The sequence below is a fragment of the Heterodontus francisci genome, chromosome 13 (assembly GCF_036365525.1).
Source record: "Heterodontus francisci isolate sHetFra1 chromosome 13, sHetFra1.hap1, whole genome shotgun sequence".
Taxonomy (NCBI): Eukaryota; Metazoa; Chordata; class Chondrichthyes; order Heterodontiformes; family Heterodontidae; genus Heterodontus; species Heterodontus francisci.
Genome location: NC_090383.1, coordinates 98306508 through 98326077, shown reverse-complemented (window position 1 = coordinate 98326077; position 19570 = coordinate 98306508). Strand labels below are relative to the sequence as shown.

Genomic DNA, 19570 nt, shown 5'->3' with positions numbered 1-19570 from the left:
CAGAGTGTGCGCAACATTTGGATGGAACAGGAGAGGCGAAAACCCAGGAATCATTTAAGAAACATTAAGTGCAGCAGGGGTAGAGTGTGGGGAGAGGAAACAAGAGTAGAAGTCTTCTAAATGGTTAAATTGAAAAGGACCAAGTGGCCTTCTTAATCTGAGAGTATTTTGGGATACTTTGTACCATGGATGTCTGAATTGTGATGAATGCATGCTAGATTGGATAGAATTTCCTCAGGCCTCATTACCACACACAGCAGGCAGCTTATTGGAATGGGAGCAGTGCCAGTGACTTTCCATCCATTAGGTTCAAATGGATAGAACAACAGTCAGTAATTTCTAATTTGCTGATCAGCTGCTTGATGTATGCTAGGTTCTGTCAGCTGCACTGAATCTCAGAAAGTCTAACCACTAAACTGGACAGGAAACGTCAGTTATTTTTCAGTATGTGCCTGGTTTTCATCCCAGTTTTTCATGCCTTAAGTGATCTCAAAAGTGCCTTTTGTTCAGCATAGAAGACAAGAGCTTCTCAAAGTTTTGCAAAATTAAAATGCCACAAAAGATTTAATTTAAAATGTACAACTTCCTGCCCAACTCTTCAGCCTTCGCATCTCAGGTTAGCTGCAGTTGTTTATTTTGTCTCATCAAGTAAACAGTTCACTAAAACTGGTTGATGGCCGCCGTATCCGTTGTGACAGAAACCACACCTGCCAAAATGAAACTTATTAATTTCGTCATATGGATCATTTTTGAACTGCTACTGGACTGGAAATAACTTGTTTAAAAAGACCACAACAGTGGCTGAAGACATGGCTGCACATTTGCATTCTAAAAGAACATTGCATGAAGACAATGGGAGTACTCCCTAATTCAAATTAGCCAGATGGATTTCTTTTTTCCCCCATTCATGGGATGTGGGAGTCACTGACTATGCCAACATTTATTGCCCATCCCCAATTGCCCTTGAGAAGGTGGTGGTGAGGTGCCATATTGAACCGCTGCAGTCCATTTGGGGTAGGTACACCCACAGTGCTGTTAAGGAGGAAGGGAGTTCCAGGATTTTAACCCAGCGACAGTGAAGGAACGGCGATATAGTTCCAAGTTAGGATGGTGTGTGACTTGGACGGGAACTTGCAGGTGGTGATGTTCCCATGCATCTGCTGCTCTTGTCCTTCGAGGTGGTAGAGGTTGCGGGTTTGGAAGGTACTAAGGAGCCTTGGTGCGTTGCTGCAGTGCATCTTGTAGATGGTGCACACTGCTGCCACTGTGCACGGTGGAGGAAGTGAATGTTTGTGCATGGTTATTAGTGATGATCAAGAGACATTGAATGTGTAAGAGCCAGCATTCCATCCCCAGTTAGTTGTTTAATTGTCCACCACCATTCACGGCTGGACGTGGCAGGACTGCAGAGCTTAGATCTGATCCGTTGGTTATGGGATCTCTTAGCTCTGTCTAAGGCATGCTGCTTATGCAGTTTGGCATGCAAGTAATGCTGGGTTGTAGCTTCACCAGGTTGACATCTCATTTTGAGGTATGCCTGATGTTGCTCCTCGCATGCCCTCCTGCACTCTTTGAACCAGGCTTCGTCTCCTGGCTTGATGGTAATAGTAGAGTGGGGTATAGGCCATGAGGTTACAGACTGTGGTTGAGTACAATTCTGCTGCTGCTGATGGCCCACAGCGCCTCATGGATGCCCAGTTTTGCATTGCTAGATCTGGGCGAAATCTATCCCATTTAGCACAGTGAAAGTGCCACACAACACGATGGACGGTATCCTCAATGTGAAGGCGGGACTTTGTCTCCACAAGGACTGTGCGGTGGTCACTCCTACCAATACTGTCATAGACAGAAGCATCTGCAGCAGGAAGATTGATAAGGACAAGGTCAAGTATGTTTTTCCCTCTTATTGGGTTCCCCCACCACCTGCCGCAGACCCAGTCTAGCAGCTATGTCCTTTAGGACTCGGCCAACTCGGTCAGTAGTGGTGCTACCGAGCCACTCTTGGTGATGAACATTGAAGTCCCCCACCCAGAGTACATTTTGTGCCCTTGCCACCCTGAGTGCTTCCACTAAGTGGTGTTCAACGTGGAGGAATACGGAGTCATCAGCTGAGGGAGGGCGGTAGGTGGTAATCAGTAGGAGGTTACCTTGCCTATGTTTGACCTGATGCCATGAGACTTCATGGGGTCTGGAGTCGATGTTGAGGACTCCCAGGGCAACTCCCTCCCTACTGTATACCACTGTGCCACCGCCTCTGGTGGATCTATCCTGCCGGTGGGACAGGACCTACCCAGGGATGGTGATGGCAGTGTCGGGTACATTGTCTGTAAGGTATGATTCCACGAGTATGACTATGTCAGGCTGTTGCTTGACTAGTCTGTGGGACAGCTCTCCCAACTTTGGCACAAGCCCCCAGATGTTAGTAAGGAGGACTTTGCAGGGTCAACAGGGCTGGGTTTGCTGTTGTCGTTTCCGTCGCCTAGGTCAATGCCGGGTGGTCCATCCGGTTTCATTCCTTTTTGTTGACTTCGTAGCAGTTAGGTACAGCTGAGTGGCTTGCTAGGCCATTTCAGAGAGCATGTAAGAGTTACCAACATTGCTGTGGGTCTGTAGTCACATGTAGGCCAGACCAGGTAAGGACAGCAGATTTCCTTCCCTAAAAGGACATTAGTGAACCAGATGGGTTTTTACAACAATCGACAATGGTTTCATGGCCATTAGACTAGCTTTTAATTCCAGATTTATTAATTATATTCAAATTCCACCTTCTGCTGTGGTGGGATTCAACCCCATGTCCCCAGAGAAATACCCTGGGTCTCTGGATTACTAGTCCAGTGATAATACCACTACGCCACCGCCTACCCCTTAATTAAACCCTGTTACGGCCAAACCAGGAAAAGGCTGAGAGGGAAGCCCTAGACTCCTACCACACCTGGTCGTAACACCATTTACAGGGTGTAGAGGTCCTACACACTGTGCATCTAAGAAACAGGATTCCACTTGAACACAAGAAAACCCCCATGCAATTTTGGTCAGACGGAGCTGTTCACACCTTGTTAAACTGTCTTGGTTACTTAACCCAGTGTCATCAACAGTACTGACATGCAGCAGCATACATTGCTGCAAAATAAAAAGCGATGAGCCCAGCACAAACACGGACCTCCAAAAAGGAAAAAAGTGGCATAAGCTGCCAAAGATGAGCCAGCTGGACTTGGTGCAGAACATCTATCTACCGGAATCTATTGTCGCCGATTTAGGCCGAGTGTCAACAGCTGTTCACTAAATGGCATCAAAATTGCAATCAAGACAGAAATGCCAACTGAGACAGATAGAGGAACATGGAAAGGATGGGGAGGTTCAGGGGTCATTTTTGCACTGGCTTCAAAATGCGCAGGAGAGAGATGCGCTCCTTAGTGACCTCCCTGAAGCACTTGGCAGGCCCAATTTTTAATCCCTTTGAAGATCAGCTTCAGAGATAGAAGTCTTGCCATAACACAGGGTTCCAAACAGAGGAGAGAAAAAAACCCTTCAGTCTGATGCCATCAGTAACAATGGTTGATGTTCACTCTGGGGTTTTAACATAACATGCCTCAAATGTGGCAGAATCCTAATATAGAGCCAAATGGCGGCACATTAAGAAAAAGGTGGAAAATCTTGACCGCCATACCACAAAAAAAAAAAAAAGAGTGCAAACATGGATTTCAGAGTTCTTTGCCATAGACAATGGTGCAAAATGTAAAGTATGGTACAAATACATGTCCTATAGTGTAATCAGAAGTTAACTTTTCATTTGACTTTTTTTTTTTAAAGTGTGACTTAAATAACTAAAAAAACAGAATGCTGGAAATACTCCTGTGGAAAGAGAAACACAGTTAATGTTTCAGGTTGATAATCTCTCATCAGAACAGTTCTGTTGCCAGTTTACATTAGTAAACAATGATCTGGGGGCATTTTGAATGTCAGGTTAATATTTCAGAAGCACTACACACTACCATTCCCCTCAGAGTAGGCAAACTGCATTGACATTAATACACCCAATACAACTGGGGGACCTGTACACTAATACACTTAGTAATAAGGTAAGTGTATGTAAAAACTATTCAAATGTGGCTGACTATTAAGGAATGAAGGGGCTATCCTAGAAATGAAAGGGGACCTGGAAGATCAGCGCTTATAAAGTGCCACATTCCAGTTTTAGAGCAGGAAGTTTGGGAATTTTAAAATGCAAACATAGCACACAAAAGTCTGGAATTTAGAAGAGAAACCATGCTCTCAGATAAACAGTAATCCAACCCAACCTCCCATCGGCCCCTTACATATCTCAGGCATGTGAAGGTTTCATTGATGTCCATCTAAACTGTAGAAAACATCCAGGAGGTACAATTATAAAAAATAGTATTTTCAAATGAGTGTTTGTGTAACTAAGAATGGGCCAAGAATCGAATTTTAAAATGTGCTGGAAAATCAGATTGGTAACAGAATGTATTACAATCAGGCCTCAGGCCTGGGTGCCACAGTGAATTGCAACATAGTTCTTTCACCTTCAGGGCTTGGATTCAAATCCAGCCCAGAAAGATGGTATAAATCCTGGTTGTCTTGCAGCATTCACATTATTTTCATTTTAAGGCATTTACCATGTCTCTGACAAGGTCAGTTGTGAATACAATGGATGTTTAAATAAAAATAAAATGTACAAACATCTTTTGATGTTATAGGGAAATTAAGCCCCGAGTTGTCACATAAAATCAATAATGTTATGAAGGCAAACAGCTATATAATTATCATTTGACATTGCTACTGGGTGTTGTGTTTCAGAACTCTCATTGTGAACAAATTTTATGCAGAAACCACACCTTAGGAAAGATATATTGGCCTTGCAGGGAGTGCATGGTAGATTGAACACAATGATACTCGGGCTCCAAGGGTTAAGTTAGATTAGATTAGAGATACAGCACTGAAACAGGCCCTTCGGCCCACCAAGTCTGTGCCGAACATCAACCACCCATTTATACTAATCCTACACTAATCCCATATTCCCAACAAACATCCCCACCTGTCCCTATATTTCCCTACCACCTACCTATACTAGTGACAATTTATAATGGCCAATTTAACTGTCAACCTGCAAGTCTTTTGGCTTGTGGGAGGAAACCGGAGCACCCGGAGAAAACCCACACAGACACAGGGAGAACTTGCAAACTCCACACAGGCAGTACCCGGAATCGAACCCGGGTCCCTGGAGCTGTGAGGCTGCGGTGCTAACCACTGCGCCACAAATTAGGGTTGTAATCCTTGGAACGTTAAAGGGTGATTTGATTGAAGTTGTGACATCATGAAGCCTTGCTCCAGGGACATGGCCGCAGTGGAACGTTTACAAATAGAAGTTGAGGATGGCTGTTTTACAAACACATCAAATAATTCAATAATAACTATAGACCTCAAATAGGCAGTTTCCACTGAGTCAGTGATGGTGACCTCAAAAAAAAATGTAAATGCAAGAATAATTTCTGTAAAATTGTAAGTATTCAGACAGTGTAACGTAACAGGAGTAGGCCAGTTAGCCCCTTGAACCTGTTCCACCATGCAATGAGATCATGGCCGATACAAGACAACTCCATATACCCGCCCCTGCCCCATATCCCTTAATACCTACAGCCAACAAAAATCTATCAATCTCAGTATTAAACTTAGCAACTGATCTAGCATCAACTGCCATTTTCAGGAGAGTTCCAAACTTCTACCACTCTGACATGTTTCCTAATTGCACTCCCGAAAGATCTGGCTCTAAAATTTAAAATAAAAGACGGTGCACTAGTCCTATACTGAAACTAGCGGAAAAGGTATCTCCCAATCTACCCTATCTGTTCCCCTTAAAATCTTGAAAGCTTCGATCAAATCACCCCCTTAACCTTCCAAATTCCAAGAATTACAACCCTAATTTGTGTAATCTGTCCTCAATTTAACCTTGGGGCCCAAGTATCATTCTGGTCAATCTACCATACACTCCCTTCAAGGCCAATATATCTTTCCTAAGGTGTGGTGCCCAGAACTGTTCAAAGTACTCCAGGTGTGGTATAACCAGAGCTTTGTATAATTGAAGCAAGACTTCTACCCTCTAGATACAAAAGGCTTACCACAAATGGCAACAGATTTTAAAAAGTGAGCTGGATAAATATTAGAAAAGGCAGAATATAAAAAGGATACACATGGGCTTTGCAAAGAGGTAGCAACAATGAGTCAAATATTGTAATCTAAGCTTGGTTCCAACAAAGCACTGCAAAAACTCTCAAGTTTATGCACTTGCAGAGCAATAACTCACTTTATTTCGAGTTTATTTAAATCAGATACAAATATCAATTGGTGACACCACACATGAACCACATTGCAGCTTTTGTCATTGTACTCTTCCCTTTCCCTCAACAGGGTTAAGTTTCCAATGAGATGCTCCATTAATCATTTCCTATGTACTCTCCATTGAATGTTTTGGGGCACATTGAAGTAAAGCCTCTGGAAGTAATCTTATTTTAACTAAAAATCACAAAAGAAACCCCTTCAGAAAAGGCTAAAGGGCATGGAACGAGTGGTGTTCATTTTCAACATGTCAGCTAACATTTATTTGCTTCACCGATTAAATTAACCCTTACTCATGAATCCTCAAGGTTTTCACAACAACCTCTTTGGTGCCACATTTGGGAATATTTACATTTCAAACAACTAGCAACAACATCTACCAGGAAATGTTTTTTCTGTGATCAACATACAAGTCTGGAAATTCTTGTTCCCACGCTGATGGTAAAACAGTGCATTACAAATTATTTTCATGACTATACTTGCTTGCCATTTACACTCAATATTAATTCTTTGCAAATCTTCTGTATTCTATACAAGGTGCTACTCACATCTTAATGAAGCATTTGCAGTATTTCAACAGCTGAAGTAATTTAAATGATGGCCATTTAATCTGCATCATTCTCAAGTGGATTAGAAGGAGTATACTTGATACAGATGACTTGGCTTAAACTGATAAAGCTGATGCCTGGAGGGTGATCACTGACCTACATTATCTGGTCTTGATGGCCTGTAATCATTGTTGGAGTAGAACCCCTTTCTTTTTAATTAGGTTAAAGCATTGTGCTTAGGAGCTTCATTGGCCACATCCGTACTATCAAAGTCTCCCAAATACTGGAAAATTCAGCAATGTAATGAAATTGGAAAACTCTGCCCTGCCCAGCGTTGCTGTTCAATGGAAGAGCAAATGAAGGTGTTGGCACCTTCACCTGGTTGATGCAGCCATAAGCAGCCAATTTACTGATACTGCAGACACTCCCTGTGCTAGCTTAGTAGGGCTCGGAGGCACAAGAGTTGAGGACCACTTCACCTTGGTTGTTGGTCTCCCGGATGTAGATGGCATAGCTGTGTATCTGCAAACCCCTCCCAACATGATCCTGCTGAGTCAATGCTCCAGTCATCATTAGGTGATTGTGCCTGAGCAGATAAATGCAGTGGGTGATATACTGGTGACAATGGCCAGTGCACCTTGGTGCCATTGGATATCCATGATATCATCCCTTCTTCATCCAAATAAAAAGTGAAAGGGGAATAAATGCAGAAACAAAAATAAAATCAATGCTTTCAACTTTAAGGGATCAGTTCCAACACAGAAAGAGCTTTTCCTGGCAATCGAAATGGGTAAAATTAGTGTACTGCATACGCTCAAAATTGAAGGCTTTCTTGTTAAGGGTACAAGCAGCAGAATTTTAGATGAGCTGAAGTTTAGAGGATGGAGAGAAGGCCAGCCAGGCCATCAATGGAACTGTCAAATCTGGAAGAAGTGATAAAAGGAATGATGCAGAAGATAGGCTGAACCAGTTAATGCCACAAAGATGGAAGTCGGCAATCTTTGTGATAGAAAGATTATAGCATCTGAAGCTCATCTCGAATTGAATGTCAACATAGCAAACAGTCTGGTTCAGCCTGAGACAGGGGCCTCAGAGGCGACTGGAAGCAGTGATGGGTTTGTGGCATGGCTTCAGCGTTCCCAATGTTTAGTTGGAGGAAACAGCAGATCATTCAAGACTGGATGGTGGACATTTCCTACTCTAACCCATACTTTCCCAACAACTCAAAACTATGCAAATTCTCACCCTCCCCAGTCTTCCTTTCCTAAAATTCATATGTTTTTCCAAAGACAAGCATGGTATCACCTAACCATCTCAACTCATCTCCTAAAAAAAAGGAAAATATTGCACTGCAGCTGCTGTAAATCAAACAAAACAGGAAATGCTGAATATATACAGCTGGTCAATCAGCATCTGTGGAGAGAACAGACACGTTAATGCTTCAGTTGAAGATCCTTCGACAAGGCGCAGGAAAAAAGGAGAATTTCTGCAGGGTTCTCCCGACCGCCTACATTAACTTCAGTGGAAATCTTAGAGAAATGGTGTAAATGGGCATTTTTAGCCAGAGCTCCCAGAGAACCCATGCATTAATTCCAGCGAACTGAACCTTGAAAAAAATGGTTCACACCCAAAATGTTAATCTGTCGAAATCACTCCACAGGTCCTGGCTGAGTCTTGTGTGTTTCCAACATTTTCTGTTTTTGTTCATTCTTTTCTCCTCCTCTTTTCAGCCTTGGCGTAAACCTGCAATATGGGCTTCATCTAGTTTTCTCAATATGATATAACCTTACCAATATCGCACATTTTTTTTAAAAAAAATGAAGTTACATATGTTTCATAGGAGTTAAAATATAAGCAGAACTTGCAATCTTTGGTTGAAAGAATGAAGTGATTAAAGTTTAAACAAAATGTAAAAGATTCCTTGTTCTTAATGTTTATCCCTCAGGCTAGGGCTACTCACCAGAAAATTTGGATGTTGAAAATGTGTGACTCCCTTTTTAAAGTTTTACAATGCATGTACTAACTTTAGCAATTCCAAATGACTCTGCAGGTTGCAATAAACAGGTTCTCTTGTGAAATTAAACATCCAGCATCCAAACCTGCCACTCAGTGGGATATTACTTAGTATAAAACCTGGAGGACTGCAATTCCCTTGCCATCACCCACTTTTTTGTGTTTAGAAAGGGCAAATATAACTAAACACAGCTAAATAAGCCCTGTTGTGTTTCACATTAGTGACATTGTGGAAGAGGAGACTGGCCACAACAACAACCAACCCAAGCGACATAGCTGCTGTAATCTAGATTAGATCACATATCCCCCAATAGTCTTTGAGGGGAAGCAAAATCTTGAGGCACTGGCATTCAGAAAAGTCTCAGTAAGACTCACTCGGTCTGTAAACCCTGGAGAGTGGGCAACTGCAGGAAGGGAACAAACATTTCTGTGATATCTCACTCAGTGTGCTTCTTCTATTTCCTCACAATCTTCCTTTCCATAACATAGAAATAAAGAGATTCCCATTGGGAAATCATGTTTCCATTTCAAAACTGCACTGCATGCAGAGTTCACACATACCAACAAAAAGTCCTGGCAGAACCTGCAAAGTACCAAACATATCGCCATGCAGACAAAGTAAGACTAATCTTCAGTTGCAGCAAACAAATTTACCTGCTCAATGGAGTATTCACCTCAGGAATATCTTACCACTGGCAGTCATTATTTGGGGCAGTTTTAGGATGGATTTTGGAGAAATTGGGATAGGCGGGTTAACCATGCCCACTTGACCCTATTTAAATGCCATGAGGCAGGCTTAAAGGGGACTTCTTTTATGCTGTTATGTTTGGTGCAACATTAGACCGACAATTTTGAAGTGGTAGGAATGATCATCCTGTCTTACTCCATTTACCACGTCAGAAATAAATGCGAATTCAAAAGAACATCCAGCCCACTATTTCCTTCAACGATCATGGGCAAGGCTAAAGGGAATACACGGATGAAATAAAAATTGTTGATCTTTTAATGGAAAGTAATAGCACTTTTCCGAAGAACACAAGTTAAACAGATTTACCACACTGTTTATACATTTCAGCCCTTGAATCAACAGAATTGGAAAAGGATACTGATCTTCACTGAGGTAAATAGCACCAGACTGCAATGGACCCATTGTATTCATCATTACAGGTCTTCAAGAAACTCTTTTCTAATTGCATAAACAACTCAGCTCACGAAGTCTTTTAAACTTTGTGTTTCAACAGGATTTTTTTGCGAAGAACACAAACACTTTGCGGCAAAATCCTTAACTTTGCAAAGAATGATACTTCTGAAAAGAAAAACTGCAGTAAAATAAAATTAAGTTTTTGTTTGCAGTGGCAAAGTGATAGTAAATATAAACTCAATATAATCTCTTGGGGAGATAATAATTACTGTGTTTCAAGTAATCTTTATTTTTGGAGAGCATTGAACTTCTTCATTTTAAACTTTACAAAGTTGCTGTTCCTATCATTGCAAAAGCTTAGGTTTACTCATCTATTTATGGGTTTGAGCTGAAAAGGCCACTGCCAGTTTATCAAGCTGTACCAACAAAATTCAAATCAGTCTTGTTTAATTTGCAAATGAGGTACTAAAATTGGAAAGGAAAGAGAGAAACTAACCGTGATAATATGCAACATATGCATGTCCACGTCTGTATAGTTCCTCCCGATTCCTTTTACTTATGACCAGGTCAGAAAGGGGTCTAGGGTTCCCTCTTAGTCTTCACCTGGTCTTATCATAACAGGTTTAATTTTAAACACTTTTTTTTTTAAATTAAAAGCACCCCCTTAGTGAATCCTTGTTCACTAACTTCCAATTATAAAGCAAAAAAGGTTGAACTTTATTAAACTTAAACTCTAATTTGGTTAACACCTACGGATACACGACGTGCCCACGCTAGCATGTGATACACACATGCAGATAGAGACAGAAAAGAGAAGAAATAAAGTGGAAAAGCTTGAGACAACATCTGAAGATGGTATTGGTTACTTTTCTTCAAGCTCGCTCTAGAGTCCTTGATTGTAGGTAGGTCTTGCTTTTCATTGGGGTCCAGTATTCTTCTTAAACCTTGTTCGTTGTAGGAGACCTTTCTCTTGAAGCTCATGTGTCCTCAAGGGGTTCAGAGACTTGAGAAAGAAATGGAGCAGACAGCAGGCGTCTTGTTACTCCAGGAGCAAACAGTCTTTTCTTCTGAGTTCAAACTCTGTCACTAGTTCAAAACGTCCTGGACCAGCCAGTTAGTCATGTAACCAGCTGTTTTAACCAGTCCTGGCTTTTGTGGATTGTATCACCTCATCAGTCTCTGGAATGCTCTTCCTTACACCTTCAATATCTGGTGATCAAAATCCATTGTGGGGTGAACGTGTCAGGGAATGATCCTTTTGTCTCCACAAACACTGTTAGTACGCAAATGTTTTTCAGCTAAGTGTCTGGCAGCTCTTGTAACAGGCCTTCTCTTCTTACCAGCAAGTTTGAACTCAATGTTCATATAACAAAATTAATATGCCTCATTCTTGGCAGGTGGGGGCCTGCAAGACATACTGGTCAACTACACCAAAAGATGTCAAACCAATGTAAATCCCATTTAAACTGCACAAATAGATGCTAGGATAAAATAATGAGGTGCCTTTTCTATTTGTCACATTCCCCAACCTCTTCCTTGCAGCCAGCCCCCTCTTTTGCCAAATCCAAAAATCATACAGGAGGGAGAATGTGGCAATAATGATGAAAACTAATTGAAACACAACTTTGAAACTTACTTTTCAGAAAGCACAAAGACTTTTCAAAATGCAGAGTGCGTGTGTGTGCTTGGTTCATATTTTGGGCATTGCTGGATAACTAACTCAAAGATCAGTCTAGAAGTGGTTTTGCTAGAAGTGATAGATTGCTATACATCTTGTGATTTTCAAAAGAATCATTTGTAAAAGTCTCTCGCCACTTACCCAGTGCACCCTGGCAGATGTCCGTACGTGATGCTCCTCCAATAATAAACTTGGGGTCTGCGCACAGATCCTGAAATAAAAATACACAGACAAATGGAAAAAAGAATTTCACCATTTCTTGGGACAAGACACAAAGAATGAAATGGAAGTTTGCTAATTATATAAAGTTGCCAAGAAAACCATGAAGTTCTTTATTTTGCATAGTTATTTACCTTATGCACGAAAAGCACAAACTTTCAGAAGCATTCTCTCCATTAACAATGGGAAAAACAACATTTTCTACTTCAGCTTTCTGTGCCCTCTTTCAAAGATATAATTCTGTGCCAAATTATGAAAAGTTGTGTTATGTCAACACCCACTGCGAACACAGAGGACCCAAACTCATTTCACACAGGAACCTTAGTCTGCAGACTGGCATCCCATCAGACTGGGCTTAATTTGTACTCAGCCATTATATGGCTTCAGAAACTATCTAGACATCAGCTTCTGACTTTTTTTTTTAAAATATAAACGGAATCTTACATTCAGTTACAGAACACTCATCTAATATGTATAAAAGTTTGGACTTGAACTACCATACACTCCACCAGGCACACTACTCTCATTATCTTATATTATGCATTATTTTGTTCCTGAATACTAAAACTACAATTCCAAAAAGCTGTACAACTCGGCAAGTTTGTTAAAGCCATTCAACAACCACTCCCCAAAACAAACACAGAATCATCTCAACTTTTGTTGTTTTGGGCTGAAAAAGGAAGACAAGGGCATGGGAGTTTGATTCTTTGTCTCTGCCAAGCAACTTTCACTGAAATTCATAACTGCAACTTTGCCTCCAAACACACAGGCAGAATCCAAAAGTTGGGTGAGCAATAAGCAGCAAGGACAAGACCGCTGTAATCTGAATAATTGCTGTGTAGGTTAAAAAAAACACATCAGTCTACATGCCTAAAGTTCAGACCATTGCTATTAAAACAAGACAGTTTTTTAAAAAAAAGTGTTCTTTTGGTAACATTCCTCATGTTGGTAGTTCTCAAACACAAATGCAAAACTTTTTCTTTCTGGCACAACAGGCACTTTTCGAGTTACATCTATGACAATTTGCCTTTATCATGAAGATGACAATTAAAAGCAGTGATTTTATTGGATTAAATTCACAGTTGACGTATGACTATAACTCCCATTTAAAACTATGTCCTAGAAAACAGGTATGGCGGGTTGGGCACATAGTACACTGGTCTGGTTGGTGCTGACAGCTCATTATGAGTCAGGCATGTCAGCACTACTCATGCTATTGACTGGTGCATACCCGTTAGGGGGCTCATGTCTTTGGGGAAGGTGTACACTAGTTGCAGAATCTTCTATATTCCACCTGGTTCTGGTTTGTATCATCCACCAGACATCTGTCATAAGCACACTTTTTCTTCTTCATCTTAACCTGTACCTCTTTCACCATCCAGGAAGCCCAGGATTTGTTTGACATGGCTGCAATGCTGGAAAAAATTCAATGACCTCACCAGAGTTGTCAAGGTAAGAATCTTACAGCTCAAAGTATTTTCCCCTCACATGTTCACCACCTGCAGCCTCAATTCTCAATACTCCCCTCTCCTGCTTCCCTTCACTCAACTATAAATCACTGCACCATACTATATCTCCTTTTATTCAAGCACACTGCACTTACTACTCTCACCACTACAGTACCCCTCACTATCCCACACCTCACATCTTACCTATGGTGGGTACATTCTCTAAAGGTTCACATGGATGTCACTAACACACTCCCTATTTTCTTGCAGGAGGCCACAAAATATGCAGGAGACCAAGCTCATCCTGGTAAGCTATTCTACTTATAAATAGTCTGTAAAGTTAAAGTACGGCAGGACAGCTTGGCCAAATGAAATGTACAGCCTGTGGCATGTGGGAAGTCATGGATGCACCCTGTGGCCTAGACAAACATCTACAGGAAGTGTCACCGGCTGCATAAGCTTAAGATCCCGGTTTAGGCACTTGAGCGGCAGCTGGAGTCACTGTGGTGCATCCGCGAGGATGAGAACTATGTGGATAGCACGTTTAGGGAGCCGGTCACACCGCAGGTTAGAAGCATGCAAGCCAACAGGAAATGGACGACCACCAGACAGTCTAAGAGAACCAGGTAGCTAGTGTAGGAGTGCCCCGAGATGATCTTGCTTGCTGAACAGTTTTCCATTTTGGATACTGATGAGGATGATGGTTCCTCAGAGGAGTGCAGTCAAAGCCAAGTTTGTGGCATCACAGGTGGCTCAGCTGAACAGGAGGGGAGGAAGAGGAGTGGAAGAGCAGTAGTGATAGGGGATTCATTAGTTAGGGAAACAGACAGGTGTTTCTGTGACCATAGACAGGACTCCAGGTTGGTATGTTGCCTCCCTGGTGCCAGGATCAAGGATGTCACAGGATGGCTACAGGCCATTCTTCTGGGGGAGGGTGAACAGCCAGAGGTCGTGGTCCACGTTGGCATCAATGACATAGGTAGGAAAGGGGATGAGGGGCTGAAAGCAGATTTCAGTGAGCTAGGAAGGAGATTAAAAAGCAGGACCTCAAAAGCAGTAATCTCAGAATTACTCCCAGTCCCATGTGCAAGTTAGCTTAGGAGAATTGAGCAATTGAACACATGGCTGGAGAACCGGTGTAGGAGGGAGGGCATCAGATTTCTGAGGCATTGGGGCCAGTTCTAGGGCAGGTGGGTCCTGTACAAGATGGATGGGTTGCATCTTAGCAGGACTGGGACTAACATCCTTGTAGGGAGATTTGCTAGTGCTGTTAGGGAGGGTTTAAACTAGATTGGCAGGAGGTTGGGAACCCGAGAGGGAGCTCAGATCAGAGGGGAGCAAAACTGTAACTTGTCAGGGGTGTGGGAACCAGGAGCAAATATCAATACCAAGGTGCACAGAATATTGGGGGAGATAGACAGCACTAGAGTAGGGAATGTAAGCTATTTGGTGGGATCAGAATAAGGGACAAAGTAGTAAAGTCTAAATCAGGGCTAATGTGCATGTTTGTGAATGCATGGAGTGTGGTTAATAAGACTGAGTGAGGTACAGGCACAGATTGCCAACTGGAAATATGATGTTGTGGCTATAACAGAGACCTGGTTCAAAGAAGGGCAGGACTGAGCGTTAGGTATTCCTGGATACAAGGTGTTAAGGAAAGATAGGAAAGGGAAAAAAGGGGGAGGGGTGGCAGTATTGATTAAGGAGAGCATTGCAGTGCTGGAGAAAAAGGATGTCCCAGAGGGGTTGAGGTCAGAATCAATCTGGCTAAAGCTAGGGAACAAAAAAGATGCAGTTACATTGCTCGGTATTGTCTAAAGGCCACCAGCTAGTGGGAAGGAGGAACAAATTTGCAAGGAAATTACAGAGAGGTGCAAAAATTATAGGGTCATTATCATGGGGGACTTTATCTAAACACAGACTGGAATAGTAGTGTAAAGGGCAGTGAACGGCAAGAGTTCCTAAAATGCCGTTCAGGAAAATTTTCTACAGCAGTACGTTTCTAGTCCTGGTTCTTGGGAAAGAGGTGGGCTGAGTGGATCAAGTATCAGTAGGAGAGCATTTAGGGGTCAGTGATCATTGTATCATAACATTTAGGCTGACTATGGAAAAGGACAAAGAACAATCCAGAGTAAGAATTAACTGGGGTAAAGCCAACTTCAATGGGGTAAGAATGGAGCTGGGGCGAATAAATTGGAGTCAAATGGGTATAAATGGGTGGCTGATGGTCGGCACAGACTCGGAGGGCCGAAGGGCCTATTTCAGTGCTGTATCTCTGACTATAAAAGTTGGCAGGAAAACCGGTAGCTGAACAATGGGCTACCTTCAAAGAAGAGACAGTTCAGGCATAGTCAAGGTATGCTCCCTAGAAGGGGAAAGGTAAAGCAAACAAATCCAGAGCTCCTTGGATGACAAAAGAGGTAGATATTAAGAAGAAAAAGTGTGCTTATGACAGATGGCAGTATAAAATACTACTGAGAACTAGGCTTTATATAGAAGGTCCAGAGGGGAAGTGAAAAAGCAAATAATAGAAGCAAAGAGAGAGCAAGAAGAGAGACTGGCAGCTAGCATTAAATGAAATCCCAAAATTTTCTACAGACAAAAATAGTAGAAGGGTGGTAGGAGGAGGAGTGAGGCCAATTAAGGACCATAAAGGGGATTTGCAGAGGCAGAGGGAATAGCTGAGGTATTAAATGAATACTTTGCAGCTGTCTTTACCAAGGAAGATGCAATCCAGGCAATGGTGAAAGAGCAAGTAATTCAGACATGAGAAGGGTTTAAAATTGATAAAGAGGATGTATTAGATAGGCTGTCTGTACTTAAAGTGGATAAAGCACCAGGGCTCGTTGAGATGCATCCAAGTATACTGAGGGAAGTGAGGGTGGAAATCGTAGAGGCACTGGCCATAATTTTTCAGTCTTCCTTAGACTTGGGGTTGGTGCCAAAGGACTGGAGAATTGCAAACATTACACCCTTGTTCAAAAAAGGGTGTTGTTAAGATAAGCCCAGCAACTACAGGCCAGTCAGTTTAACTTTGATGATGGGGAGACTGCTGGCAAAAAATAATTTGGAAAAAAGTCACATGGACAAATGTAGGTTAATTAAGGAAAACCAACATGGATTTCTTAAGGGAAAATCATGTTTAACTAACTTGCAGGTTTTTTTGAAGAGATAACAGAGAGAGAGGGTTGATAAGAGCAATGCTATTGGTGATGTACATGGACTTTCAAAAGGCATTTGATATAGTGCCACATAACAGACCTATGAGCAAGATTAAAGCAAGATAAAAAAAAGAGACAGTAGCAACATTGATACAAAATTGGATGAGTGACAGGAAACAAAGTAGTGGTTAGTGGATGTTTTTCAGGCTGGAGGAAGGTCTGTAGTGGAGTTCCCCAGGGTCAGTGTTGGGATCCTTGCTTTTCCTGATATATATTAATGACTGAGATCTTGGTGTACAGGGCACAATTTCAAAGTTTGCAGAGGATACAAAACTTGGAACTGTGAACTGTGACGAGAATAGTGTAGAACTCCAAAAGGACATGGACAAGTTGGTAGAAAGAGCAGGCAGCTTGGCAGATGAAGTTCAATGCAGAGAAATGTGAAGTGATTCATTTTGGTAGGAAGAACATGGAAAGACAATATAAAATAAAGGGTACAATTCTAAAGGGAGTGCAAGAGCAGAGGGACCTGGGTGTATATGTGCATTAGTTATTGAAGATGGCAGGGCAGGTTGAGATAGTGGTTAATAAAGCACACAGTAGCCAGGGATTTATTAATAGGGGCATAGTATACAAGAACAAGGAAATTACATTGAACTTGTACAAGACACTAGGTCAGCCTCAGCTGGAATATTGCTTTTAGTTCTTTAGTAAAGACGGGAGGGCATTGGAGAGAGTACAGAAAAGATTCACGAGAATGGTTCCAGGGATGAGGAACTTCAATTATAAAGGATAGATTGGAGAAGTTAGCGCTGTTTTCCTTGGAGAAGGAAGAGGTGATTTGATACAGGTATTCAAAATCATGAGAGAGTCTGGACAGAGTAGATAGAGAGAAACTGTTCCCATTTGTGAAAGGATCGAGAACGAGACGGCACAGATTTAAAGTATTTGGTAAAAGAAGCAAAAAAGTGACATGAGGAAAGACTTTCACGCAGTGAGTGGTCAAGGTCTGGAATGCACTGCCTGAGAGTCTGGTGGAGGCAGGTTCAATTGAAGCATTCAAAAAGGGAATTTCACCATTATGTGAAAAGGAAGAATGTGCAGGGTTACAGGAAGGTGGCAGGGAAATGGAACATAGTGAATTTCTCTTTTGGAGAGCCAGTGCAGACACCATGGGCCGAATGGCCTCCTTCTGCACTGTAACAATTCTGTGATCCTGTCTCCCTGCAGAAGAAAACATACTGGCCGTTACAGGCAAGTGGCAATGCAGGAAGAGATTTGCACAGCCTTTGTTCACACTTTACCACCCCCTCCCCCAGAAGAGGGAGGAAGAAGAAATGACTAAAAATAGACAGTAACATCCAAACATGCTTTTAAAATACATCCCCAACATAAATAGATTAAACAAAATTGATTAATGCAGCCTCAGAGCAACACTGGCAAAAAGATTAGAAGCCAAAGGCTGTGGGAATGTACAGGACATAGGGATGATGAAAAAAAAGAAATCTTAACTATTGCAGAACTATTTGCACTTTACCACCACACAACTGTTCCGTATTACAGAACTACCAACTGCTGTGACTCTCAGCAAGTTCGCTTTGGTCTGGCCCTGCACAACCGCCTCTTCAAATATTGACCACAGGAAGGTGAGGCTCTACACCTGGTGGGAGTCTCACTAGACGGAGTGCGGTTCACATTTGAGGCTATCTAATAAGACGACGTCCCAACAGGAAATGAGCCTCGGAAAAATTACTAGTTTATCCACTTTACATTTGCGGATTGTCAATGTTGGAGGAACGGCATTCTCCCAGCGTTTGTCTGAAAAGAGGAATTTACAAACCATCACTCACACCCGCCCCCAGATATGCCTTTGGCTGCGTTGAGTAAAAGCAAACTAATATTCAAAAAAATAACCGAGTTGCCTGTCCTGTTGTCTTATATTGAAAGTAGCAGGAAAGATAGCCTGAACAAAGTAACACATGAATTAACAATTAACTTTTTTTTTTGTAGAAAGCTTAATACCTTTGGGCGTCTCCACTCCACATCTCTGGTTTTGAATGAATTTGGTCCCAGTTCATTGTAACCCAAAGATGAAGGACAGGCGGGGAAGGTCTCATCACAGTAGAGGCTTCCTGTTTCTAAACACTGCTGTCGGAGTGCTTCAAAATCCTGATTGAGGAATTTCACGGGCTGCTCGTGCAAACCGATCCCCTCCGCCTGCTCCCTCAGCTTCTTAATACGAGTTGCCATTCCTGACATTATGGCGGTTAAGGGACGGGTGTACGCTCTTTAACTGCTGAATATTTGCGATCAGTGCAAAAGCAGCACTAGATTCGTGCCTGGCCCGGATGGGACTGGACTGAAAGGAAACTCTTGCTTGCAGGTTTTTTTTCCCCTATACGGTCAGTCGGAGCTGGGTGTGGCTATATCTGCAGCAACACCCGTATTACAAAGGAATAGCAGGGGGGTGGGGAGTGATTTTCATCATTTTCCCTCCTCCCATTGCCAAAACTAAAACCAAACAGAAGATAATGTAGAAACTGGGTTGGGATCATAGCTTGAGTCCTCGGGTGACAACGTTGACATTCCAAGGTTAAGCCTAGGTTGATACCTGCCTAAAGAGGAATGTATGAGACATGTGCGGATCCGCCCAAGTTGCAGGTTCTCTGCTCATTTCTCCACGCCGCACGGTCCTGTGCTTTCCCCTTCAGTTGCTTATTAGAGCCAGGGAATTTAAACAGTTTAAGAGGGCAGATTGGGGGAGAAAACGTTAGGGATGGGAGCAGATGGCCATGGATAGAGTTGAACAGCAAGGGAGCTTCCAGCCCAGGAGCCATCTACCCTCCCCGCGAGTGGCTCTCTAGCAGAGCAAGACTACACCTTCTTCTGGCAGGGCAGGGATCCTGAAGAACCAAGACAGCATGGAGTGGGCTTTGCCATCAGAAACTCCTTGCTCAGCATGATAGAGCCTCCCTCAAATGGCTCGGAACGCATACTGTCCATCCGACTGC

General features: G+C 42.4%; 1 protein-coding gene across 1 annotated transcript in view; it reads right to left on the bottom strand.

The window, feature by feature from the left end:
* LOC137376528 (calpain-2 catalytic subunit-like) overlaps nt 1–18899 on the bottom strand; it is an 81940-nt gene extending 63041 nt beyond the window's left edge. Inside the window, exons 1-2 of the mRNA XM_068045246.1 lie at nt 18582–18899; nt 11873–11942 (exon numbers count right to left, since the gene is read on the bottom strand). Of these exons, the coding sequence (XP_067901347.1) occupies nt 11873–11942; nt 18582–18818 (307 nt within the window). The 5' untranslated portion in view covers nt 18819–18899. The remainder of the gene's footprint in view (nt 1–11872; nt 11943–18581) is intronic.
* Nucleotides 18900–19570: the final 671 nt, after the last annotated feature.